Raw genomic sequence first — 27753 nt, forward strand, 5'->3', positions numbered from 1 at the left:
TGGATATCGCCGGGCTCACTATATATCACATGTGCTGGAGCCAAACCCCTGAAGGAGAAGGGTACCTCTTTTCAAAGTGTAAAACTCAAACTGTTGCGTATGCAGTGCACAGCAGTTCAGAGTATCAGCCTTCTTTGAATCATATGATCAGATCTTCGGCAGTATGTCATTGTCGCAACCCGACTTAAGAATAATCAGAAGAAAATGTTGTGGAATGAAATAGAGCCACACATGAGACGTAACACCGTAACTTCATCCTTCTTGGTTGTTTGCCTAAAACTATATTGAAACACATTCTAGAAATAATGGCATCAGACAAGAATTTAAAAACTGTTGTCTCCTCAATTCCTCAGGAAAAGAGGGGAAATGGCGCAACTGAGAGCAAATGTTAGTAAACGGACCAAAACCGAATGAATTAAGAAGAAAATACTTTTATTGTGTGAGGGAACAACAGTCGGCACAAGACTAAGAAGTAACAGCCTTGACCAAATTGATTTCAAGCCTCGTTTGTGGACCTTGTGATAAACATGTATGAATCAGAAGGATCGATCTCAGCCGTCCACACTCAGCTGACTTTCTTCATCATGACCACGGGGATGCTGCTGCTGGCTGCTGCTCTCATCGCAGTGGTCGGATCTTCTCCTGCCCTTCCCCTTCCTTACCACGCCTTTTGCAACACGCTTTGAAATCCTGTGTCTCCTCAGCTAGTTTTCACTCTTAGCTAGTAGTACCAAGGAATATCCACCAGGTGTCAGTGTCACTATGTGGGTTAATAAACCTTTATAGATTCATTGAATAGTTATACAACCCATAATATAAATACTGTTTCAACAACTCTTATTGAGGTTAGGTAGAAATGTCAGGCTCCTTAAAAAACAATAGATTAATATCACTGGTGCACCTACTGAATAAGATGAACAATTATCACTGGTCCTGTGACAGTACTTTTTTGTTTTTCATCAATAGAAAGTTAAGTTTATGATAATTTTAATACAATTTCATGAACATTGATTACTCAGAATACAAGAAAACTTATTGAAATATTATTTTTAATTTAATATCTCTTTTTTTGTCAAGTTTAAGTATCACTTCTACAAAGTTTGGCAAATTTTGTATGTGTATCGCAACAAATAAATCCCAGAATTTAGAAATCAAGGTTTTTTTTCCTCTGTCTTTGTCTAATGGCCAAAGGACAGAATCTGAAAACCGACGAAACTTGATAATTGAACTTTAGCAGGATGACTCCAAACCTCCCATGTATGAGGAGACAACAGGCGAGCGGATGGGAGGAGGCTGGGTGCAGGGAGTCATGGTACGTTCTCCCCTGATCTGTTCATCAGCTTCAACATAGAAATTCTATAAATAATAAACCAGTATAGACTTTGTCATGCTGCTGATTAAAATATCATCTTGACACAAGAGAAAAAAATCTATATTCACATCTTCTCTCAGATTTAGTTCTGGATCATCTGGATTTTATTGTCTCATAGGACTTATTTCATTGACCAATTCAATTCTTGGTATCATCTTCAGATCTTTAGATAACGGGACCCAACATTACTCCAGCTCATTGTAGTTTTCAACTCTGTGGTTGTATGTCTCCACCAAGACTCACATGAGGTCACCTTGACCTTTGACCTTCGGCCACTGTTTTATTCAAATCAGTTAATCTGAGTCTAAGTGAACATTTGAAAGGATTCTCCTGAGGCGTCTGAAGATATTATCTGGGGTCGCAGTGACCTTGATCCTGCTGAACCAGGTCCGATGTGTTTGGTGATCCAGTCGGTGACTCTGTGTTTGTGCTGCAGATCCATTGCATGTTAAACATCTAGGGGCTGATCTTGCACCTGAGACTGCCTTGGATCACGGCTCAGGCTGGAATAGATGCGTCCAACCAAAACATCATCTCACGTTTAATTAACGTTTATTGAATCGCTGTTCGATCCCGAGTCCTTTTCTCTCTTTGTGTTTGTGTCTGTGCCTCAGGTCTGACCTCAGTGATTATCCAGCTCTCCTCTTTTATTACTGGGATCACTGGTCTCTCTACTTCAGCCGTCGCCACCAACGGCCAAGTCCAAGGAGGTCGGTTCAGCCTTTGATTCATGAGAGTATAAACAAATACTAATATTCAAACTTACAGTATTCTGAAGGTACATTATAATATATACCATCATTTATTCAAACCACCATACCGCCCTCTGTGTATAAATGGATGACATGACGGTTCCCATAAGTAAATCCAAATCATCTCGATCGCCCCCTTGTGGCTGGCTGCAGTATAGTAACTCTGCCTCCTCCATGCTAGCAGATGGGACACGGACCAGACTCAAATATGATGTCATCCTCAGGTGGGACCTACTTCCTGATCAGTCGTAGTCTGGGTCCGGAGCTCGGTGGATCCGCCATCGCCAACGCTGTGGCCGTGGCTATGCACACCATGGGCTTTGCTGAGACGGTCACAGACCTCATGCTTTTACGGATGTTTCACGGTGATTCCACCTTTAATCAGGTCACCATTGTTCTCCTTAAACTCACCTGAGACCTCCTCTTCCTCCTCAGGAGAACGGAGCCGTCATGGTCGACCCGATCAACGACATTCGCATCGTCGGCATCATCACGGTCACGTGTCTGCTCCGAATCTCAATGGCCGGCATGGCCTGTGAGTCCAAGGTGAGATCAAACAAACGCGTGAACATGATCAACCATCATGGTGGGGGCTAGGTGTGAAAGGAAACGGAAACATGGAAAACGTTTGGTTAACTTTCATGTAGACATCTTCATCCGTGTGTTCCCTGTATGTTCTTCCCTCCACAGGCTCAGGTTCTGATCTTCCTGGTCATCATGGTGTCGTTTGTTAATTACATCGTGGGAACTATCATCCCTGCCTCCCCACAGAAACAGGATATAGGGTTTTTCATCTACAAATGTGAAAATAAACTCAGTGATACGAATTCTGTGGCATATTAATTCTCCACTAAACTAATTATTTCATCTTGAACAGCCGATATCTTTGTTGCTAACTTCGTGCCTGGCTGGCGGGGGAAGGAGGGAAGCTTCTTCGGCATATTCTCCATCTTCTTCCCCTTGGCCACAGGCATCCTGGTTGGAGCCAACATCTCTGGAGACCTGAGGGTAACCCTGTTTGTCTCTCTACCTCTTTTTTTGTAAAATCCTCATTTGTCCTCCTCTTCCTTGACATCCATGCACGTGAATCAACTTTATGTGTGGGAATTTTTTAACTATGAGTCCTCTACCTCACAGGATCCAACAGTGGCCATCCCCCGGGGAACTCTGATGGCCATTTTCTGAACGATCATATCATACCTCATGATCTCTGCAACCATAGGTGACTCCTGTTGATCTGGTGGGCCGCCCTCATCGCCTTTTGCGTCGTCTTCTTCCTTATGGGATACACACTCTACAAGAAGCCTGGTAAACACAGAGAGCTCTGCCCCCCCTTCAGCGCAGAATTGTGACTCTGGTACTCTGTGTTCAGCGGTGAACTTGGGCTCGTCGGTGCAGGCCAGCTCCTACAACATCGCTCTGAATCAGTGTGTCGGTCTCAACCAGGTGAACTACAGAACTACAAGTGAAAGAGGACGGACTGTTTCTGCTCGATGCCTTTGTTGAATTAGACGTAGAAACAGAAATGTGTTGTGTCCATGGTGGAAGTGGCAAAGAAGTTCAGAACTGACAGATTGTGAGGTCTCTGGTCGGTCATCCTACAACTTTAAACATAAATAAAATCAAATGCAAATCTTTTTAATAAACGTAAATCTAGGGTGTGAAGAGTTCATTTTTTGTTTAAAGTTGATGATCATGGTCTTAAATATGTGTTTAACTTCAGTTTTAGTAATGACCTCACCTCTGGGTTTGTTATGATAAGCACTGAATCTTATAATCAAGTTAAGTCAAGTCAAGTTTATTTACCAAAGTGCCGCACAATAAAATATACCACTAGGGGTCTATCTGTGCACGTGCCTGCACCTGTGTACCGCTGTTTGTGAAGATCGGTCAATGTGATCGCGTTCCTGGGGTCCCGGGAGGGCTTTCTAATTTTCTGCAAAGTTTGAAAAATAAAATAATAATCCTTACAATTTCCATAGGGCCTCACCCTGTCTCACTCTGTTCGGTGCTCGGGCCCTAATAACGTTGATACCCTGGACACAGTAACGTCCTCACTTTGTTCCTCACGATCATCTCTTGAGTGATCAGTGCGCTCAGAGCAGATTTGTATTTTTCAGGCTGGTCCTTCCCCAGCAGTGACGCAGGAAGCCGTGAGTGAGCGTGATGTCACCTGGTTGAATCGGCGGAAGGGCAAGTCCTTCTACAGAGGAGTGGTGGCTGCAGACCTGCGATCGGGGGTCAACATGCTGCTGAAGGTGAGGATTAAAACCTGGAGGTGGACTGCAGCCTCATATTCACACATTCACACTCTGCTGAGGTCTTTAATCCAGGATTCCTCTGCTGGGGACGTTTGTGAAGTTGAACTCAACTTGACCTGACTCCTCCTCATGTCGTTGTGTGTCCACCAGGGGGCAGCCCTGGTTCGTATCAAACCCAACGTTTTACTGATGGGTTTTAAGAAAGACTGGCGCTGCGACTCGCCTCAGGCTGCACATCACTACATCGGAATACTGCAGTGAGTACAGAGGAGATTAATACTTCACAAGCATAGTTCATAGAGCGGTTTGATTTGTGTGTATTTGTTTTATATTGTCATTTTTACTGCTTTATCTCTTATGTGGCCATTGTCCTTTTTAGTCAACTGCCTTATATGCTTAAGACAAAGGATCTATAAATACAGTTTATCATCATATCGTTCTTATGTGTGTGTGTGTGTGTGTGTGTGTGTGTGTGTGTTCCAGTGATGTGTTCGACCTACACTCCAGTGTGTGTTTGCTGAGTGTGAAGGAGGGACTGGACTTCTCTCATCCAACTCAGTCTCACGATGAGAGTCTTAATTCAAACCAGAGAGAGACAGTGAGTTAATTAATCGACTGCAGCAACATAACCAACAGCTAACAAAGAGCATGGTGGGAAGTGTAGTTCATAATCATCCATCACTGACAGAATTATTGACTTCATGTTAATTCAGGTTCTTCTCCCTCAGTGAATCCGGGTTTTAATGGAGGACCAGAGAGTATAAACACCGTCTGTGCTCCTGCCTGCGTTCAAACCAGCGTTACATGTCTGTACATTCATCTTCACGCTATTTATTAGTATTTTCTATCACATATTATTCAAACTTCACCCAGAGATCCTTTAAATGTTTGTCATTAAAATGTAAAAACAAGGTTATCTGTGTTTGCAGTGTCTGTGTCCATCGCTCCAGATCCTCAGCCGAGTTCAATGTGTCAGATAAAACAAGGAAAGAAGACAATCGACATCTACTGGCTGTCTGACGATGGAGGTGTGATCCTCCCTCCATCCTCCACCTTCTTCTTTTCTCCTGTCAACTGTATTATCTCGATCCATACCCTAAATATTATCTATTCTCTATTATCTAGGCCTCACGCTGCTGCTGCCCTACCTGCTGACTCGCAGGAAGCGCTGGGCCGGATGTAAGGTCCGAGTGTTTGTGGGAGGAGACACCGACCAGAAGGAGGAGCAGAAAGAGGAGTAAACACTTTAATTACCAACAAACATGAACTAATTAACAGCAGCAGGTTTAGCTAGTAACATTTTCACGATTTAATTATTGCATTTGGCCACTTGAGGGAAGCAGAAACTATAAAGCTATGGGCGCAGCTCTGGAATTATTATCACTTGAAATTTATATAATTTAGTTTAACCCACTTGTTCTTATATTCAGAACTTGTAAAAACTTTAAGTCTTAAGCTCAGACTTCCAATCTTCCATAGCGAATTGAATTGTTAAAGTGAGTCGTGTCAGTGAACCAGTATGAAGAACACCAGCAGCTTGGAACTGGGACAGTGAAGGTTGATATTAATTTGTGTTATTAACTACACTTGTGCTTTCCCTCCTTTTCCTGCTTTGACAAGTCAAATTCTTTCTGTGAAAATGCCTGTTTATACATCAGATGGACTTTGCTTCAGGGTGCTGGCACTGATCAAGAAGTTCGGTCCTGGTTGAGGTGCTTCCTGACATCTACCAGCCTCCTCAGCCTGGGAAGTAAGGACGTCAAAGCGTTGTGCTTCTCTGCTTTAACATTTCTACTGGGAGAAGGCTTCACCACGATCACTGACATGTTAAGATGTTTAATACAGGTTTAGTTTTATCGGCCCTGTCATTAAAATATTCCCTTCATCAGATATAGATTTAAAAAACCTGTTATTTCAGTTACTTAAGATGCAGAACACTAAAATAATGTGGAATATGCAAAGAGGAAAATGGAGAGTTTACATTTGCAGGAACATGTGTGTTTCCATGTTTTCTGCAGGGATCAGGGTCTAAATGAAGTTCTAGTTTAATCCTATTAAACCTCAATAAGTTCCTTTAACCCGGCCTCCATGTGTCTCTCCAGTGTGGATCAACTTGAGGACTCAGTGAATCGATTCAGGCTGGAGACAAATCCCAAGCACGACTCTGACTCTGGGCCACAGCGCCAGCAAGAGGAGTGGGTATGATGCTCCGACTGGATACGACACCACACTATGATTTTTATGCCAACACTGAGGTTTGGGGCCGTCGGAGACGCTTCCGAACGTCTCTGTATCAACTGTCCACCGACCCTGAGGTGACCAACGTCTGCTTATATCAGCTAATCTATCAGCCCCAGTGGTGTATAAAGTATTTGAAAACCATACTTGAGTAAAAGTGCAGATATCTTACCTGAAAGTGACTTTGGTAAAAGTAAAAATCACCAGTAAGAAAATGAATTGAGTAAAAGTCTTAAAGTAGCTCATATTAAATGTACTTAAGTATCAAAAGTATCTGGTGTTGAAATGTACTTAAGTCTCAAAAGTAAAAGTACAAGTAACAAAGTTAAACACGCTAAGTGCTTTTTATGGTAGGCCTATACAGTAACAAGCAACCCAAAATTATTATCATCAGGATTTATTTCAACTGACTGAAAAATTATACATATAAGGTATATTTGTACACATTTCGAACCCCAGATGCTGAGGTTCAAATAGTATTGGACTAGTGCATCTGATCTTCTAGGGACAACAAAGAATCAACACAACAGAATAAACAAGGGCCTCTTGTGTCTTCCTAAGAATACTAATAGACCACAGTATAACCACAAAAAAATTGATAACTGTAAATATCAATAAACATGGACCTTTCACTTTCTAATAAGTAGCAGGAATGATACACAATGCCCCTTATGATAACTCAAAAGGAAACAAGTTCTAGGCACACAAAATAGGATTGTTTCTCTTCTGTTAACAACCTGCACAGTGCTAGTACAGAGAAGAACAGGCCAAATATCAGACCAAATAATAAAGGCTGAACTGAACTGAGCTCCTGCATGAGCACCTTGATAATTCTTAATGGAATAAATGGATGGGGAATGTGCTCGTGTTGATAAGTCCCTGCCCTTTGTACACACATCGCTCCTCCTCCTTGGGTGGTTTAGTGAGGTCCTCAGATCGGCCACTCCAGAGTCGGTTACGGCCATGGCGGAGCGCCGAGAAGACGATCAAACTTGACTATCTAGAGCAGGGGTCTTCAACGTTTTTCAGGCCAAGGACTGGGCAAGAGATAGAGCAGGGACCCCCTACTATATATATATATATACAGTATAAAATTGTGTTTTATATTAAACTCGGCCTACTGCCTTGTATAAACATAGCTACCCTGTTATTGTGCAATCAATACTAAGCTTATCAAATATTACAAGGGTTCATTTATTCATGTTTTTAATTTAAACATGTGCAAGGTACAGGGTGGCCATGCCACTACCATTTATAAACATACATCTTGCATACAACACTGAGCTATTAAAGTAATTCACAGATTCATGTTTTTATTTTAAACATACATGTAGAAGAGACAGTGAATCCTCAAGCCATCTGTGGATGGCACACATACTCCCACATTAGTGAGAAGACGGACCCTGATGGGTAGCACACAACTTATCTAATCTTGGACGGATGGAGGTTGTCAGGCAGAGGGTCATATCAGCCTCTCAATTTGTTGGATGCATGTAAATGTGTATTTAAAGACATTTAAATTTGTGGGGAAAAAACTTGGTTTGAAAAAAAAAAAGGGTTAGGGTTAGCTAACCCTAATTTTAAAAAATTGTCTAATCAATCAAATATTTCGCGACCCCCCTGCAGTACCTCCGCGGACCCCCTAGGGGTCGTGGACCCCCTGTTGAAGACCTCTGATCTAGAGGAATTAAAACCCGTAACAAGGTTTCTGCGCATCTCCCGAGGAAGAGGGCACGCGAGTGAGCGGGAGAGGTGCGCCGCGCGAAGGCGCACGTTGTGCCAACCTCCGCAGCTCAAGTAACGAGCCAGTTTTGAGAATATAAGAAGTAGGGGAGAGCGGGGTAATGTGGGACATTTTTTACGTTTGCTCCCCTCTAGGCGAGCTCAACTGATATATCAGTAAAATTTACACATTTCACATTAAATCAGGATGTTTTCTAGAAATGGAAATGATCAGTATGTCTTCAGATCAAAGGGCAGTGAAAATATGATTGTTTTAAAAGTAGGTAGGTGGACCACTTTACCCCAGCTATGGGGTAAAGTGGTCCACCTACTTTTTCCACTTTAAAACTACCATAACAACACATGTTGTAATAGTTAAAATCCTGACAACCACACATTCCAAAACTAATATCGGACTAGTAACAGTTTCATGGGGATTGGTCAATTAAGCACATTTATGATTATTATGATTCATCTGATCTCTTGCACACCCTAGCTTACCTGCACATTGTTTCTCTGTCCAATTGGCAGGGACAGGCATATTGTTTTTCTCTGTGTATTCAAATGCCAGTTCACGGCACTTAACTGGAGCAAGGCCATGGAACTGGTCAGCTAGTTGTTTCAAGTGTTTGGGAAGCTCCTCCTCCATCTCATCTGTGAATATTCTCTTTGCCTCAGCTACTGCCCCCCAGGCTACTGATTTTACTTTCCCTTTCTCTTTTTTCTTTATTAATCTTTTGAGGGTTGTTATCAATATTTCTATCCCTTCCAGCTTTTCTTAAGGACTTCTTTCCTTGCATGACCTCAGCGGCTGCACTCTCCATCTCTCCGAGGGGTGTTTGGCCCCAGGTTGTCTTCCTGGTGTAGTTTCTTGGCATGATGGCTTTTCTACAATGTTTATGTCATTAAAAATAAAACATATATAATGTAATATAACACTAGAATATGTTTAAGACTAAACTAACTTGTGCTTCATGGTGGGGTAAAGTGAGACACTGTCCCACTTTAACCCACAGCATTTGTCCCACATTACCCCGAAGCCACAATTTTAGAAAAACAATATCTCTTATCAATTCAGGCTAATCTTCAGCTAGCATCAATCACATGGTATATATATATATGTTGGAAGTTCTCCAACATGTATGATATAATTTTTTCTACCTTATTCAATTTGGTTTGACACAACAGTTGATTAAGTTCAAAGAAAATTTACTTTTACATGCAAAAAACACATTTTTGTGAAAAAACATACTTTCCACAGCACCTGCACCAACTTCTCCTTCATGGCAAGGGGGGAATGGGAGGGGCTTTTAAACATAATAGTCAAATGACCACAAATGTGCTCCATTGCCTAGATACAGGGGGTGTTTCACATCACCCGATGTCCCACATTACCCCGCTCTCCCCTACAAAGTACAGAAATCAGTGTTCAAATGTAGCGAGTAAAAGTATAAAGTCGTAAGGAAAATAATTACTCAGGTAATGTACAGATATGTGAAAAATCTACTTAAGTACAGTAACGAAGTACTTGTACTTTGTTACTTCCCACCACTGCGTATAGGCATGTTTTCAAGATAGTTAAAAGTACAATTTAAGAAAATAATGTTTTTACTACTTAATAGACGACATTGAACAACAGAGACAAAATCTATATTTTTATGTATTAACAGCTGTACTGTATGTTTTTCAACTTCTAACGTCTTCAAAAAGAAAAAAAATATTTGGTGTCCTTGTTATATTATTATTGTTATCAATATTAACTTTTGAATTTTTTGGCCGCATTTTGACCTTTGACATTCTGTTAAAGATCAAGATCTTTAACAGCAATGTGAAGTCAGTCCTACTCTACGGTGCTGAGACATGGAGGACTACGGTGAATACAACAAATAAAATCCAGTCATTCATCAATACCTGTCTGCGACGAATCCTCCAGATCCACTGGCCTAACACCATCAGCAACAAAGAACTGTGGGAACGTACCAGCCAAAAGCCAGCGGACGAAGAGATCCTCCAACGACGTTGGAGATGGATAGGCCATACTCTCCGTAAACCAGCCACAAACACCACAAGACAGTCCCTCAAGTGGAATCCCCAAGGGAAAAGAAAGAGAGGTCGGCCGCGAAACACCTGGCGTAGAGACTAGGAGGCAGACGCCAAGAAAATGGGCTACACCTGGGGACAGCTTGAGATGTTGGCCCAGGACCGGGATGCATGGAGAACTCTTGTTTGCGGCCTAAGCCCCAGAAGGGGTAGTAGGCGATGATGATGATGATGACTTCCCACCACTGCGTATAGGTATGTTTTCAAGATAGTTAAAAGTACAATTTAAGAAAATAATGTTTTTACTACTTAATAGACGACATTGAACAACAGAGACAAAATCTATATTTTTATGTATTAACAGCTGTACTGTATGTTTTTCAACTTCTAACGTCTTCAAAAAGAAAACAAATATTTGGTGTCTTTGTTATATTATTATTGTTATCAATATTAACTTTTGAATTTTTTGGCCGCATTTTGACCTTTGACATTTTGTCCTTCGCCATCTTGGTCTTTTTAAACCAGAAGAATCTAGGTTTGCCGAGAGAGCTCAACGAAGTGCTAATTAAGAAAACATGCGAAACTAAAAAAATACATGCAAATTAAGAAAACAACTTCGTTACTTTGAAGACAAATGCGGAGCAAAAAGTCACAACACTCAGCTGCAAAAAGTCGTAAGACTCATTAATTGGATGAGCAGGGGGAGGAGCCTAACTGTGAGCTCACCTACACCATTGAACTACTAACTGTCAATCACACTATATCTAGGCCCCAATGCATACAGTGCTTATATATGACTCTAACACCTGAACCTCATATTACAAGATGACGCTGTATTAAAGAAGAGAATAGGGATCAATGATCAAATCAAGGAACAAGTAATTTTCTCATATTCTTCTATGGAAACAACCAGTAGAGTCGCCCCCTGTCGGCCATTCAAGAGAAAACAGGTTTCAGGCACTTCCACTTTGGCATCTCTCTCTGGACCCAGAGTGTACTTCAACTTTCATAAATCGTCTGTGTGTTGTTTAAGGTTTATTTTTGGGACGAAAGCGTGAACTATTAGTCAATTGTAAATGGCCAGCAGGTGTTAGTGTCACATGTCGCAGTTTCTCATGGATTAATCAGACAATCATGTAAAAATGAGTAGCGATTTTTAAAACAGAAGTATTGTTTAAAAAAAGTTTAGATTAGCTCAGATCTACTTCGCATTAAGAAATGATGTAAGGATATATGAATTAATTTAGCCGTCCTGTGCTGTGTGAACTATGAACCATGTTGTAAGAGAACTCTACCTTGAGTACTTGGCTTTCTTTTGTCTTTGTATATATGAAATTATTCTCCGAACAAAATGCCAGTACTAGACCTGAACTTAATGAGTTTACAAATTAACTAAATGTATTTTCCTTTTACACTAAACGTTACAATTTTCATTTTATATCGAACTAACCATGCGTCATTCAGGGAAACTAACGGCTGAATAAAAGGAGCTTTGTTGGGAAAGTTAGCCGGCATTCGTATTCGATAAGAAAATGAGTTACTGTGCAGATAAGTCAACAGGTATGAAGCCTACGCCTTAAAGGCAATATTTACTTATGGTGTTGCGCTTCTAGTGCTGAGAGAGCGCAAGGCCAAACACAAAAAGCTGCCAACCGAGCACGTCTGGTCTGCTCAAGAAGAGATGAGAGAATATTTAGCAGGAATGGCTTGACTGGACCTTTAACTTCAACTACAGGATCGAATAGTGTGTCGAGAGGTTCTGTCGGCAGCCATGAGCGTCCTCGGGAAGATCATCTTCTACAGGTGTGGTCAGGAGGTTTGTTCTCTCTGTGGGTGGTGACTAGTTCTGGAAAAGTTCAAGGGTCTGAGGACACTTTCAACTCCCTCACTACAGCTACACTTTCCTTGTTCTACAGTTACAGTTGTTGGTTACTTTATAGATATCAAGTTATACTAGTATATTGTACTAGTAAAGATTGAAGAAGATCTTGTTTTCGCTTGTGAGCAGTGTTGGAGCGTCTTGTTATACGAGATGTAGCCGATCAACCAAAGGAATATTTCCTTTCTAAACTATTTCCTTTCTAAACGTGACAGTATATGTATATATATACAGTATATCTAAATTGATCTAGAAGTATAACATTGTTATGAATAAACTGCAATAAAAAACCTAACCCTGAGTCTGTACATTGATGAATGAATGTAAAAGAACCATACTTTTACAAATAAAATATAATAAATTATGATCAAATTAAATAAACTGTGCCTTACGAGATAAAAGTTACAATAAATGTGGCTTAAAGGAAAAAAATGCTCCATCAAGGCAGTTGACCTTTAATTAAACAAATTAACCTTGTCCAGCATAATTATAAAACAGAATATCAAGTGAAGAAAGAAGCTCATATGAAATAAGTGTAGTTGTAATTTATAAAAACAATATGAATTTTATCAAATGTGTTAAACTAATTAAGCACAATACTTCCACCACTAAGGAGAAATGCAACTTAAGCACTTAAGAACCACTATAAGTCTTATTATAGTGTAAGATACACTTTATATGTATATATGTATAACTATTAAGATATTTTTACAAAACTGAAAAAAAAAATGTTTTTTTTAAACTTCAACTTCATTCTAATTTAACTTCAGGCATACTTTTAAAGTGTTGAATATATATTTTAAATAAGGAAAATCTAAATATTCTGCACCACTCCCACAGCCGGAGAAATCTCTGCTCTCAGCTTCTGGAAAGTTCATCTGCATGTTTCTTTGTAACTGAAACTCTCACAGTTTCCTCACTGTGTTTTTCTTTGTGCAGCATGATAGCCCTCATCATCACATTCTTGGCCATCATCATCCTCTTCCTCTCCTTTGCCTTCTCAAGTAAGAACCATGTGTTTCCCGAGTGTTGGCCCCGTCAGGCCTGAGGGGAAACCTCAGTGTGTTCAGTACTTAGCTGTACTTGTTTGTCTGAACTTAATTACCATTCATTCTATGGAGACCAAAAACCTGTTATGAGCATGCGTGTGTGTACATGTGTGTAGGTTTGTGTCATGTTCTTTGGCCGTTTCCATGACAGTTGTGACGACATGATCTATTTCATGGTAAATAAGGGAGGGGTAAGTTGGAAGCAAAAGATTATCTGAGGTCATGATATGGTTTGTTAGAGTCAAACATTGCAGATGAATAGGGTAAACATGTAAATGAGTTGATATATCCCCAAGCTACATACATTTAGAAAATTCATATTTGTATTAGAGATTTTCTGACATTCTATGTTTAAGAGAAGTAAGACTTAATTAATCCTGCAAGAAGATTTTTGTGCCAGCTTGCTCCGACATTACAGTAACTGTATAATATAGAATAGAACAGAATACAGTGAATGAAACAATACAGAATTAAGTCTAAAAACATCAGTGAAAGAAAAGTGTTTTGTGAACTAAATTATAATAGTGTAACGCAAAACCAGTACCTAGTAGTAAATATCAATTGAAATAATAAATGATGATGATAAAAGTCCAGTCAAATGAAAGATAATATGTTAAACACAGTGTTATACTGACAGAATATGTTCCATCCTTCCTCCTGGTTTCAATAAAAGGGGTTTAGATGTTTTTTGTAAATTTGGCAACAAACAGAGAAACTGTAATGAAAACATCTAGTCAGAGGTAAAAAAGAGGGAAATGTGTTACTTGATTAGCCTGAATCTGAATCCTCATGTTACATTTGACTGAAATAAACGTAATAACATTTTTAACACAGATTGGGGACTATGGAATTTAGAATCACTTTTAGAAGGGATATTCTTCAACATGCACCACAGAACAATTAACGGTACCAGGAACAGAACCTGTGAAATTCTTGGACTATTCTTAAATTTGCTTCAGGAACAAAAAACACAATCACCTTTCAGTAAATGTGATTAAAATCTGTCAGGACCTCATCCCTGGATACATTTCTCTCATGGGTCTGCATGTATCTCTTCGTCCCACACAGGTTTGTCTGCTGTGCTGAGCAGCAACACGGCGCCCATCGCAAACCTGGGCCAGGACACGCTCCTCAGCTGCTACCTTCTCACACAGACTGTCACAAAGGTGTCGGTCACCTGGGAGAAGAAGGGTCTAAGTGGAGTGGTTTACAAGTACAACAACGGAGCTGCCAGCCTGCAGGACCAGAGCTCACAGTTCAAGGGGAGAACTCAGCTGTTCTCTGAAGCTTTGGCTACAGGGAACGCTTCCCTACTGTTGAGGAACGTGAAGCAAAGCGACGAGGGCGAGTACACGTGCAGCATCAGCTCCACTAAGAGCGGAGGCACAGTCAACATTCATCTCCGGACAGCAGGTACAACGCCTCGTCTTTCCAGTCTCTCCGAGTGTTTGCTTTGGAAACGAAAACCCTGTTGGCACTTTACCACAACTATTAAATATTTAAAAGTCTTGCATAAACAATTGACAAGTGCTTTTCAACAACTTTAATCCCAATACAAATGTGGGCCTTTTTCGGCAAACATGCGATGCTCTAGGCAATATGGGATTTGGGCCATATCTGGGCCACAACAACTTTGCTATGTAGGGAGCAGACTACTATCTGAATTTGGATGGATTTGTGATTTCAGCCTTCACTGCCCCCACATTCACACTTTCCAACAGTGTGCTGACGGCTCATGCCAGCAGGTGGTTCCCTAAACCTAACGTGACATGGTTGAACCTGGATGAGGAAGTCCTGCGTGGAAACACCACCTTCTCAGCGAGCCCCAACAAAATATACAGTGTTACGAGCACACTGCCAGTCAACATCACTGACACCTACATCTGCAGGATTGAAAACAACCTTGTGTCCTCTGTCTCTACAGCAACGGTGACAGGTGATATTTTATATTTATATTATCTTTTCATCCCTTTTAGTTTGCAGGATTACACAAAAACTACAATACAGGTTTCAAATATGTTGGTGGAAGGATGTGCTGGGGGCCAGGAGAGCCCATTAAAGTTGGTTGCAGAACTGGATCAAGGGGAGGATGCAGGAATAATACAACATTTATTTTATGTTCATCATACAACAAAAAAACTGTTCAAATTTATAAGGAATTCTTTAATTAACCAATATATTCCAAATCCATACTAAAAGAATCCTAAACAAAGAAATGAGATGAGATGAAAGATTGTATTAAAAAAAAGAAAAAAAAAAAGGATTTTCTTTCATATTTTTCAGGTTCTGCTGTATCAGAGGACTCGTACTTCACCTTCAGTGCTGCTTCGTCCCTGCTGGTGTCAGTTCACCTGAGTATCACCACCACCGGCATCCTCTGCATCTACAACCTGACCTAATTATGCACACGCAGACATACAGATGGTGACAAATTTTAGGAAAAACAAAAATTTTCTTTCTGAAACTGTAAAAGTGACCAACAGAAATCGAGCATTTGCCGGACTCAGTCGACAGAACCTGAAGTAAAGAGCTGTTCACCTGTTTATTCAAAGCGTGGTGACGCTCGACTTAGTACACAAACTTATAATGCACAACGACACTTACTTTGAGTTCCAGTCGCTGCTGCTACAGAGCACTGATCGCATGTTTATTCAAAGTTTATTCAAATTGGATATATCATGAGTCCAAATCGCACCAAATTCAATTTAACACTTACTTAACAACCTTAACCTTAACAATTTACATGACATGTGTGAAGCTGTGTGAACGGTTGGCGAGAGGAGATCTATTTTTATATCAAGGTGTGTTGAAGCTGTTATGAGGCCACCTGGTGGTAACTTACTTATGTTGTTTTTTCCTTTAATTTGTCCCCTGTCTGAACATGAGATAAATATTCAATATTCACTCAAACATCCCAACCAGGTTGTATATATATGTTTGCAGAAGAACATATTATTTGAGGGTGATGCTTAGAGCTGAAATCATTTGCCAAGCAAATTAAAATTCTATGAAAAGATTAATACATGATTAAAATGAGGAAAAATGTAATTATGGAAGCAAAACTTGGAAGCTGAAAACTGAAGCGAATTGGACTCAAGAAAACAGCTGATGTGCAGAATCAAAACTTGGGAGAAGAGAAGAAAGCTGGAATAAATGCAGAGACGGATGAAAAAACAACTGAAGAAAAACGTGGAAGCCGAGAGATGGAGGATTAACTGAGATGATGCTGAAAACGGCTGAAATACAGAACAAAAACTTGGTCGGTGAAAGCTGAAGGAAAGACTGAAGCAATGCTTAAACTAAAAATCCACTAATTAAAACAAGTTTAAATTTAAAAATAAAAATAAAATGAAGAAATCAGAACTCAGAAGCTGAGACATGAAGGATTACGACATGTTAAAGCAAAACTTGAAGCTGAAAGTGAACTGAAAGACTTAAATACTGCATTGACTGACTTCATGTTAATTCCTTGTATAATTTATTATTGTATTAATATATTTGTTGTTCACCACCTTATGCTACCAATGTTACAACTGCTACCTGGGCACAAACAGGAATTGATGTGTTTGTTAAAAAAAGAAAACCACCGTAGAAAAGGATTCATTTCTCAGTCGGTGGTAAAACAACAGGCCACAGAAAAAAAACCTGGAAAAGTTTAACTTTAAAAGTTCGAAGCCACATTTTTTAAAAGCAGCAGGAATTGTATTTGTCAAGAGGCTGAAATCAGAAACATATTTTTCACCAATAAACACATTTTGTATTCCACTGATGTGGCAAATTGTTCATTATTGTGTGTGTGTGTACATGTGATAGTGGTCCAGGCTTCATTCAATCCACCTTTATAAAGAGTGGAGTCATGATTGGGTCAGAGGTCAGGGGCAGCAGAATTACTTTCTGAACAAGGGTTTGTCCTTCCTGCCAGTAGAGGGGGTCAGTCAGGGTCCCACGCTGCTACACAGGGTCCTGCAGGGTCTTTGAACCGCCCCTGAGAGGTTTCCTATTGGTCTGGACGAGGGTGAGGTGTCATGTGTCCCACGGGACCATGAACGCAGCACAGCCAACTTCTCTAGACAGATTTTTGAACTTTACAGAAAAAAACGAAACTTTGTGGAGAAAGTTTGATGAGTGCAGAGGAGGTTTGTGTGTCAGTGGTTTGTTGTATGTCAGTGATTTGTTGTGTGTCAGCGGGTTGGTCGTGAGTTGCGTGTCTCACCATGTCTGAGTGTGAGCAGACAGAGAACCAGGATCAGTCTGAACATGGAGGAACCGGACAGTCGATGAGTCCTCTGGCAGTTTGTACCGTGTGTGATCGCTTGTTCCGGGACCCGAAGCTGTTGCCGTGTCTCCACACCTTCTGCTCGGACTGTATCGGGCAGCTGGAGCCGTTCTCCCGGTCCATCTCCTCCCTCAGCCCGGAGCAGGAGCAGGACCGAGCCGCCGTCACCGTGCTCTGCCCGGACTGTGACTCCGAGGTGGATCTGCCTCCCTCCGGACCCTCCGGGCTGAGCACCGACCACCTGGCGCTGGACGCCGTGTTCCTGGAGACTGTGTTGTCGGACCGACCGCTGAGCTGCGACCTGTGCGGGGAGGGAGGCTCCGAGAGCCGCTGTGAGGTCTGCTGCGTTAACCTGTGCGAGTTCTGCTGCCAGGCCCACAGGTACTCTTCTATTCTATTCTGTAATAATATATCATATTCTATATTATTTTTATTTTATTATATTATATTCTGTTCTAATATGTTCTGCTGTGTTAACCTGTGTGATTTCTGCTGCCGGGCCCACGCTTACATTTCTATTATATTTCTATTCTATAATAATCTATTCTATTCTATTCAATTATATTCTACTCCACTCTATTCCATTCTGTTCTGTTGTATTCTACTGTGAGGTCTGCTGTGTTAACCTGTGTGAGTTCTGCTGGCAGGCCTACAGGTATTGTCTGTTCTAGTCTATTATTTTATATACTGATCTATTCTGTTCTATTCTATTCATTTTAACTGTTCTATAGTATTCTATTCTATATGAAACAGCACAAAAAACATTTGGTTCAAATGTAGCTCTGTATTTATTTTCCTCTCTACTTTGCCTCTACAGGTTCGCCTGTGGATTCTGTGTAACGTTCATTGTTTACATTTTCTATATGAAAAATCTAAAAATCTAAAAAATTGATTTCAGATACATCGGCAGATATGAATTTATGTTTCACTGTAGGGGAGAGTGGGGTGATGTGGGAACATTTTTACATTTGCTCCCCTCTAGGCGAACTAAACTGATATATCAGTAAAATTTACACATTTCCCATTAATTCAGGATGTTTTCTAGAAATGGAAATGATCAGAATTTCTTCAGATCAAAGGGCAGTGAAAATATGATTGTTTAAAAAAAAGTGGTCTTGTGTCCCACTTTACCCCAGCTAAGGGGTAAAGTGGTCCACTTACTTTTTCCACTTTAAAACTACCATAACAACACATGTTGTAATAGTTAAAATCCTGACAGCTAGATTGACAACCACTAATATCGGAGTAGTAACAGAATCATGGGGATTAGTCAATTAAGCACATTTATGATTATAATGATTCATGTGATCTCTTGCACACCCTAGCTTACCTGCACATTATTTCTCTGTCCATTTGGCAGGGACAGGGATATTGTTTTTCTCTGCCAGTTCACGGCACTTAACTGGAGCAAGGCCATGGAACTGGTCAGCTAGTTGTTTCAAGTGTTTGGGAAGCTCCTCCTCCATCTCATCTGTGAATATTCTCTTTGCCTCAGCTACTGCACCCCAGGCTACTGATTTTACTTTCCCTTTCTCTTTTTTCTTTATGAATCTTTTGAGGGTTGTCTTATCAATATTTCTATCCCTTCCAGCTTTTCTTAAGGACTTCTTTCCTTGCATGACCTCAGCGGCTGCACTCTCCATCTCTGTGAGGGGTGTTTGGCCCCAGGTTGTCTTCCTGGTGTAGTTTCTTGGCATGATGGCTTTTTTACAATGTTTATGACATAAAAAATAAAACATATATAATGTAATATAACACTAGAATATGTTTAAGACTAAACTTAACTTGTGCTTCATGGCATTTGTCCCACTTTACCCCACAGCCACCGTTTTAGAAAAAAAAAACATCTCTTAGCAATTCAGGCTAATCTTCAGCTAGCATCAATCACATGGTTTTATATTTTGGAAGTTCACCAACATGTATGATATAAGTTTTTCTACCTGAATCAATTTGTTTTGACACAACAGTTGATTAAGTTCAAAGCAAGAAAATTTACTTTTACATGCAAAAAACACATTTTTGTGAAAAAACATACTTTCCACTAGCCTGGATGCCAGACGAACTTAGCCCCGCCCACAACATTTTTGGTCGGGCAGTTCGGTCTGGGGCGTGTTTCAACTGACCAGGAAGTAAAATTCCTCTTCGCTCAATTGGATATACCTACAACCAATCAGAGCAATGTAGTATGTGACGTATGCTAAGCAACGCTTTGTGAGTTATTTACTCACGCCGGGTTCACACCGGACGCTTCAGCGCAGCGCCAAGCCTTAAATAACAGCTGGCTCCCATCCACTCCCATGTTAAAACTTTGTGCCGGTCACACCGGAGGCTGAAGCACCGCGAGGCAGCCTTGACGCAGCGCGGTGCTTCAGCCTCCGGTGTGACTGGCACAAAGCCGTGCAGCGATCTACTGGATCAACGGGTGATATTATTAGCGCTGCCCGGCGGTTCAGCGTCGCTTCAGTGTCCGGTGTGAACAGCCAAGCGCCGGGGCGATAGGGATTAGCGCGGTGCTTTGGCGTCGCCTCCACGTTCTGTGTTCCTCTTTCAAAATGAATGCGCTGTCGATGTCTTCTAAAACAGACTCAATGGCAGCATCTACACATCTCAGCTCGCCAGCGGCAGGCATGTTTGTTGAAAACGAATTCAACCCGAGGGCACTTTGATGACGTGGTTAATTACGTCACCGTTGATCATTTGTCAATCATCGTATAAAGCCCGCCCTGACAATCTGATTGGCCCGGTCGGGCCATAATTTTTTCCCAATGGAGCGACTCCAGACCGAACTGCCCGACCAAAATTTGTGTGGGTGGGGCTAAGTTCGTCTGGCATCCAGGCTAACTTTCCACAGCACCAGCACCAACTTCTCCTTCATGGCAAGGGGGGAATGAGAGGGGCTTGAAATCTTAATGGTCACATGACCACAAATGTGTTCCTTTGCCTAGATACAGGGGGTGTCTCACATTACCCAATGTCCCACATTACCCCGCTCTCCCCTATTTGATTTAATGTTTCCTAAGATGTTGTTATCAAACCCTCATGACAAAGAAACGTACTCTTGGCTTGATATTTCAGAGTTTAACCATAAACTTTATTATAAAATAAATCTGCAGGCGGCAGAAGCGAACAGCGTCTCACTGTGTTCAGGGTCTGGACAAGCTGAAGTCTCGTGGTCGTCTCTGCCGTCCCGTCCTCTGCCCCCTCCACCCCGGCCAGGAGCTGCGGCTCTTCTGTGAGCCCTGCGACCTGCCTGTCTGCCTGGACTGTGCCGTCACGCTGCACTGCGACCACCGCTGCTGTCCCACGCATGATGTCATCGATCGCCATGGAGACCGCATCCGAGAGCTGGTTGCCGGGCAACTGCGACCTCTCCTGGAGCGTCTGGAGGAGTCACTACAGAAGGTGAATTTTCCCATTGAGAGTGTTCATCCCCCAGTCAGTCTTCAAACCAACCTCTAGAGGTTCCTATTATATTTTCTTTCTCTCCTACAGGTGGACGTTTCCCAGGAGGCTTTGCAGGCACGGGTGGAGGCGACAGCCAATGAGGTGAGGGCGTTTGCACGTGGCTACGCCAGCGCTGTGGAATCTCACTGCCTGTCTCTGCTGCATCGCCTGGAGGAGCTCCGTGTCCAGCGCAGGTAGCAACCAAACACATAACATCTTAATATTGTCAAACACATATTTATACTTAGAAGAAACTAAGTCAGCGCAGAATCAAAACTTTTGTTTATCGAGTAAACACATAAACTGGGACTAAATTAAAGACATTATCATAAGGTCTGACTCAAACTCTCAACAAGGAGTAATGGTTCTCATTTGAGCTTAACTTAAGCTGAACGTTCACTGTCTAGAGAGAACGTTGTTAAAGTCCAACTCAAAGTGTACGAGCAGATAATCTATGATTAAAAACGAAAGCTCAGGATGTATGTGCTCACACTGTGTGATCTGATCATCAAAGGGACAGTTCACTGAGAAATGAAAATTCACTCATTATCTACTCCCCACTATGCCAGTGGGGGAGTTGGTGAAGTGTTTGAGTCCACAGAAAACTTTTGGAGTTGCAGGGGGAAGTGTTGGTAACAGTGTTGCGGCTAAAACCAAAACAATTATAGAAAACAGGAACCCTCCTTCAAAAGTAAAAAACAACAGAAAAAAACATAACAAGCCTCCACACTGTAAATCATAAAATAACGGTATCACGGTGAAACTCACAATTTCCAGCCCAACATTAAAGATTCGATCAAATAGAAAATGTTGAAATGAAGTGCAACTTTAAGAATGATTCCGAAAGATTATAAAGATTTAACATCCCTACCACCAGTTGGTTATTCATGCGGTGTTTGTACGACAGGAACCAGCTCCACCTGCAGAGGGCTCAGCTGAAGCAGGCGCTGCTGGACGTCCGAGGCAGTGTGGAGTTTGCGGAGAGACTGCTGGGCTCCGGCTCTGACACTGAGATCCTGAGCGTCAAAGGAGTGACCCTGAGGAGACTGACCAGTCTGGCGGAGAGCAGCTACGACCCGCACCCGGCAACCGTCGCCCCCGACGATGGCAGCAGCATCTGCTTCATGCCCGGGGAGCCGGCGGGTGAGGTGGAGGGCTACCCGGTGGTCGGGGTCCTCAGCTCTAAGAAAGTGGACCTCAGCAAGTGCACCATTGAAGGGGAAGGTAACACCCTGATGAGAATATGCAAAATTCCCACATCTTACATTTTTACTTTGTAGTCTTCTACCAAACTTTTAAAATGACGATGCTTTTGGCTGAAACTTAATGACGAGGGGCCTTGTTGGGGGGGAGGTCTGACCACGATGTTGCAACAGTCTCCTGTACCCAGGTTTGTGTGCGCGTGTGTGTGTGTGTGTGTGTGTGTGTGTGTGTGTGTCTCTGTCTGTGTGTGTGTGTGTGTGTGTGTGTGTGTGTGTGTGTGTGTGTGTGTGTGTGTGTGTGTGTGTGTGTGTGTGTGTGTGTGTGTGTGTGTGTGTGTGTGTGTGTGTGTGTGTGTGTGTGTGTGTGTGTGTGTGTGTGTGTGTGTGTGTTAGAGTTGAGGGGGGAGGAGTTGGAGAGTTGATTACTGACTCCACTGGAGCAGACATTGTAATCTTCCCGGGTGTTTTGGCTCAAAGACAGAAATTCCTTTGGGACTAAAGGAATGTTGAGGGGACTCAACATGCCTGAAGGCAGAGCAGGGGGGGTGTTAACGCACAACAAAACACACACACACACACAAACACAGCCACATTGCAAGTGGCTGCAGGACATTTTCAAGCCACATGGATTATTTCTGTTGAGGACTCCAGGGTTTTAAAAAGCAAGAAAAACACACCTTCACCTTGAGTGAAGGTGAATTTCAAAAGTTAAATTGTTGTTCCAGCACCTATTTTTGGTAGAATAACTGTTTGTGCATTCAACTCGGCCATGTGCAGTTAATTCAAACAAAATCTATGTTCTCCTAAGTCTCCATCTGTGACTGTGCAGTAAGTCTAAATAATCACTCTCTAATCATAACACTCAATTATAGAGCAAAGGCATCATAGATACAAAAACACACAATATCTGTGGTTACTAAAAATATTTTCGTAGTAGAAAAATCCCAAGCATTTGGTGCAATTTACTGCTTTATTCACTATTGAAATTATATATCTTTGATTGGACTAAATAAACAATTTAAAGACATCAACTTGTCCTGAAGGAGACTGTGATGGGCGCTTATTTATAATCTGATTGATAAAAAACACAATTCAAATAATTCAAACATTATTGGAGATTAAAAAATGATTTACTACCAATGAAAGACAATGTAAAAAAACAGTAAATTGTCTCGTTGGATTCATGTATTCCTCTGTTAAAATAAGATAATCCTTTACTGCGCATTCCAACAGCTACACACATTAGCACACACACTTAAGACTTGAAACCGCAGCGTCACTGCATCTGCTGAAACATCTGTAGCTCCCGGTTTTCAAGCAAACTTTTGCACCAGCTGCGTCTGGCTTCATTTCCGGGGGCGGACAAGGGTCAGATCTGTGCAGTATGTTGACTATCAGAGAGCAGAAATCACAGAGGCTTACTGACGATTATCCCCTCGCTGTGGCCTGAGAGGCTTGGAAGTGGTGGATTGGACGATGAGGCTGAGGCTCACAGGTGAAATGTGGTCCGGGACAGCTGGCTCTGTAGTGGCGACAGCTGCTGGCTGCTCGGCTCAGGAAGCACACAGACATAGATTCACCGATAGTTCACACCCATTAGCAGCAGTGATGATGGTATACTACAGTATTTATAACCGTAGCACATTAGCAGTGGCATATGGTCATAACTGCTGTGTTTGAATCCTGTGTTTTAAACGAATGTTCAAAAGAATGCAACAGAAAAAGTTTTTCTATCATTCAGAAAGTCTTATGATGAAACTATAAATACCGGCGTGCCTCTGCCAAACAGCGCTACTTACATCTGTTTTTCCAGGTTCATATGAGGTCACTGTGACCTTTGACCTCTGCAATCCAATCAGTTCATCTTTAAGTCCAAGTAACGACTGGGGTCAAAATGTGAAGAAATTCCCTAAAGACAGACTGGAGATATCATGTCCAAGAGGTCAAAAGGCAACCTTGACCTTTGACCACCCGAATCAAATCGGTTAATACGTGAGTGGACCTTTATACCAAATTTAAAGGTTTTCTCCGAGGGCGTTTTTTAGTTGTCACAAGTATGGGACAGACGACCTTCATGCTGGCGACAGCCTTGTCCATGTTCATGTCTCAATCAGTGTTTTTCTGAAAAGGGAACAATCAGTCTGAAGTTTTTTTTCGTGGCAGAGTTAGATCTCTTACTTCCTGTCAAGTTTGGGTGAGATTCTACTGTTTTATTACGATAACAGGTGCATGAAGAAATGTGTAGAAGAACATGACAGCTGCCATGTTTTATCACCCAACCTCACCACTGCTGTTCCTGGTCGTAAATCCCTGATGTCATGTAACAATCCTCCACAGACGAGAGGAGGTTATTCTTTTGGGATTGAGACGTTCAGCAGTCACACAGTCAGGAGTTAAATGCTGTCGGCCATGCGGTGCATTGTTTTTACTTTCTTGCTCAGCGGTTCTGTGTGACCTCTCACCTTGGACCCCTCATGGGCGCAGGTCTGCAGCGGGGCGAGGAGGGCGAACAGGGCCACTTCACCCTGGTGTGCCGAGACTCCGCCGGAGAGCAGTTGGCACGAGGTGGAGAACACGTGCTGGTCAGCGTCGTCCACAAGGAGAAGAAAAAGTGGTGAGTGACGGGGTCAGCTTTGTCAGAACTTTCAGGATCAGTGGGGCAGGAAGAGGAAAAGATTCCACACGCCAAAACTTGAATGAGGCTATAATTTCATAAGAGTATTGATAAATAGGAAGAAACTATATTATTTTAGCTGTAATAAGATTTCTGTTTCTTTCAGCTCTGTGAAGACGACAGTGGTCGACAACAGCGACGGATCGTACAGCGTCTCATTGACACATGCAGAGTCGGGAAGCTACTCAGTGTGGGTTTGTGTCAGAGCTCAACACGTCAAGGTAAATATCAACCTAGCTAGTTTGTCAAAATAAAATATGAGAATACAGGGAATTAATCCGTTGCCGTAAAACACTTGTTCTTGATTACTTTGCATCTTGAAATAGTTTAATTTGATGCTTAGAACTGTTAATCATCCTGACAACGTGACAGCTGTTAAAGTTTAAGCCCAAAATAATATATCGCTCCCTGGTGGCTGCCTGCAGTATAGGTCAGAAAAGGTCTCCTCCATGTCAAGAGATGGGACATGGACCAAACCAAGAAGTCAAAGTACACGTTGATGAATGAGAATCTTTCTGCTCTTATCTAATGTGGGTGTCTGTCGGCCTGGACCAACAGAGAGACATACGGCAGCCGACTGACTCTCTCCTCTCCTCTTGCAGGGTTCACCGTTTACTCTGAACGTGCAGAGGAAGATGAGGCGACACAGCGGGACGTTCCACTGCTGCTGCTTCTGCTCCAGCGGAGGAGCCAAGGAAGCTCGATGTGGCTGCCCAGGAACCATGCCAGGTACATAGAGGAGATCCTGACAGGAGGGAGACTGATCAATACTTCATATTTTAAAGATGAACCTCAACTTTTCTCATATATAACTCAAATACACAGAACTTGAACATAAATGCACATCTTTTCTGCATAGTTTAATCTGTAAAATAAAAGTTATCTTAACGGCAAACACAGATACAGTTTGTGAAAGACTCATATCAGCAAATCGATTATATTTCTCAGGCTGCCGTTTCTGATCTTCTGTCCTGATCTTGCAGGAGGATTTAAAGGCTGCGGTCACAGTCATAAGGGACACCCCGGGAAGCCTCACTGGTCGTGCTGTGGCAGCACCACCGAGCAGTCCGAGTGTTTGCCTCCGAGCGTGCAGGCTGCGGTTTCACCCCGCGGCCACCTGCGAACCGTGGAGCTCTGAGGTGAAAGGAGACCCGTCGAGAGGATGCACGTTACCAGAGGTTGGCGGCAACGGAAGGTTCAGGGTGGCGGGGTAGCAAGTGAGGGGTTGCTGGTGTGAATCTTGAGCGGGTTCGAAAAGAAAGTGACGCTTCAAGGATACAGTGACTGAGGCGGAACGTCCAGGTCTGTGTCTTTGACCCCCTCATTATCTGGTGCCACAGAGTTGACATGGACGGACAATATGACAATCAGATGTTCTTGAAGATGGGCTCTGTCATTTAAAGGTCGCTGTTATCACACTGATGTTGGTTAACTTCATCATGTTTTTGAGTATTTTGGTTTGAATTAGTTATTTGAAGGTATAAAACAAGGTGAACGTCATGATTGACAATGGAGACTGAATCGTGATTGGTCGAGGGCATGTTTGGTCGGGACCTCACAACTGTGGCTCCCCCTCCCGATTCCTTACGGCTCAGACTCTGGTTACAAAAGACGTCAAAGAAACGCAAGATGGCAGCGATAATTTGCCTTAATTTCTAGGTGAAACGATCTGGAAACAGTGACCTGGAAGATGCAGGCGGTTTCCTCTCAGAATACAAAGTCATTTGTCTCCAGCACTGACCACAAACACAAACCTCTTACCAGCCACTTATTCACTGTATATCTCTGAATATGCCTTATCTGTAGTGTGAGTACAAATACATATATAGTATATATAGTTTTTTCTTGTAAATGATGAATAGTAAAGTATATTTATAGAAATCTTAAACATGAAGATGAACTTTTTTTCATTTGTGGTCCATTATCTTTACAATGACAATAACAGGGATCGTCTCTAACACTGTGACTTTGCTGCTGCTGTTCACATTTTTTAAATATTTCCATTTTGCACTGACTTTACATTCATCTATCTGTTCAACACTTGAAACTTTTCCAGGTTTTGCCAGTTTAATTTCTGGAAATTTGTGCCTGTACAATGAAATAAAAAAATTTCACTTTTTGAAATTCTGCTTTGTCATTTGAAAGAAAGAAACAAATAGGGAATAGTTGCTTTTTTATTTTTGCAGATATCCCCTTAAAGAATTAAGTAACACATAAATGAAAATTAACTAAATTGAAATATTATAATACTTCAGTACAATAGTATTTAAGGTGCCATGTCTTAAGGAACGTAAGAAGTTATTGAAGTCTGCTATTGTCAGTGGTGATTGATCTTCATAAACCATTGACCTGCAGCCAGGTACATGACTTTTCCTGGTCCCCTGGAAACATTTCCGGTGTTGTATTCTTTAATTGCAGCGCGTTTCTATATTTACATGTGACTTCTTTCAGCGCATGTCTCTTCAAATTGATGATTTTTTTCTATTTGCATGTGTTTACGTAATTTGCTGTGCATTGAGCTCTCTTGGCAAGCGTATGTTTGTAAGTAAATAACTTTTATATAGATTTTAAATGAAACTTGAGCAGAAGTGTCAACCCTTTTCCCCGTCTCAGTAACACCTTCACATTTAATTGAGCCTGACAGTCCCTCTCTGAACCAGCAGGTGGTGGGAGAGAGTTTTTTTTCTCCCCGCCTGCTCCTCCAGATATAATGATCTTGTCCCTCAGCTTGTGACACAAACTTCGTTGTGCTTTTCTTTTACAAATCACTCATAATCAGCGTTCTCACAAGTCCTCTGAAGTGATGCTCAGAGGCTCCTGATGGATCCTGCATCGTTGCTTAAA

General features: G+C 41.8%; 2 protein-coding genes and 1 pseudogene across 3 annotated transcripts; all 3 read left to right on the top strand.

The window, feature by feature from the left end:
• Nucleotides 1-527: 527 nt before the first annotated feature.
• Nucleotides 528-8143, top strand: LOC128456216 (solute carrier family 12 member 3-like; annotated as a pseudogene).
• Nucleotides 6563-17078, top strand: vtcn1 (V-set domain containing T cell activation inhibitor 1). 2 transcript variants are annotated; one of them, XM_053440614.1, is made up of 6 exons: nt 6563-6580; nt 10279-10640; nt 13204-13268; nt 14382-14726; nt 15001-15249; nt 15597-17078. In XM_053440614.1, exons 3-6 carry the CDS (start codon nt 13205-13207, stop codon nt 15710-15712), a joined length of 774 nt encoding a protein of 257 aa, XP_053296589.1. In that variant the 5' UTR covers nt 6563-6580; nt 10279-10640; nt 13204; the 3' UTR covers nt 15713-17078. The 2 variants fall into 2 exon arrangements, with proteins under 2 accessions (XP_053296589.1, XP_053296587.1); XM_053440612.1 differs by lacking the exons at nt 6563-6580; nt 10279-10640 and adding an exon at nt 10670-12188.
• Nucleotides 17079-17283: 205 nt separating this feature from the next.
• Nucleotides 17284-27033, top strand: trim45 (tripartite motif containing 45). Its single transcript, XM_053440611.1, has 8 exons — nt 17284-17970; nt 20703-20991; nt 21082-21227; nt 21941-22257; nt 24720-24849; nt 25016-25130; nt 25512-25638; nt 25893-27033. Exons 1-8 carry the CDS (start codon nt 17528-17530, stop codon nt 26045-26047), a joined length of 1722 nt encoding a protein of 573 aa, XP_053296586.1. The 5' UTR covers nt 17284-17527; the 3' UTR covers nt 26048-27033.
• The last annotated feature ends 720 nt before the right edge of the window (nt 27034-27753 follow it).

This window comes from Pleuronectes platessa, chromosome 14 (assembly GCF_947347685.1).
Source record: "Pleuronectes platessa chromosome 14, fPlePla1.1, whole genome shotgun sequence".
Lineage (NCBI taxonomy): Eukaryota > Metazoa > Chordata > Actinopteri > Pleuronectiformes > Pleuronectidae > Pleuronectes > Pleuronectes platessa.

Coding starts and splice junctions, on each gene's coding strand:
- vtcn1 (XM_053440612.1), top strand. CDS start 12,157: ATGAGCGTCCTCGGGAAGATCATCTTCTACAG. Junction 13,269..14,381: donor CCTCTCCTTTGCCTTCTCAA/GTAAGAACCATG, acceptor CGTCCCACACAG/GTTTGTCTGCTGTGCTGAGC. Junction 15,250..15,596: donor CTCTACAGCAACGGTGACAG/GTGATATTTTAT, acceptor CATATTTTTCAG/GTTCTGCTGTATCAGAGGAC.
- trim45 (XM_053440611.1), top strand. CDS start 17,528: ATGTCTGAGTGTGAGCAGACAGAGAACCAGGATCAGTCTGAACATGGA. Junction 20,992..21,081: donor TGGAGGAGTCACTACAGAAG/GTGAATTTTCCC, acceptor TCTCTCCTACAG/GTGGACGTTTCCCAGGAGGC. Junction 22,258..24,719: donor GTGCACCATTGAAGGGGAAG/GTAACACCCTGA, acceptor TCATGGGCGCAG/GTCTGCAGCGGGGCGAGGAG.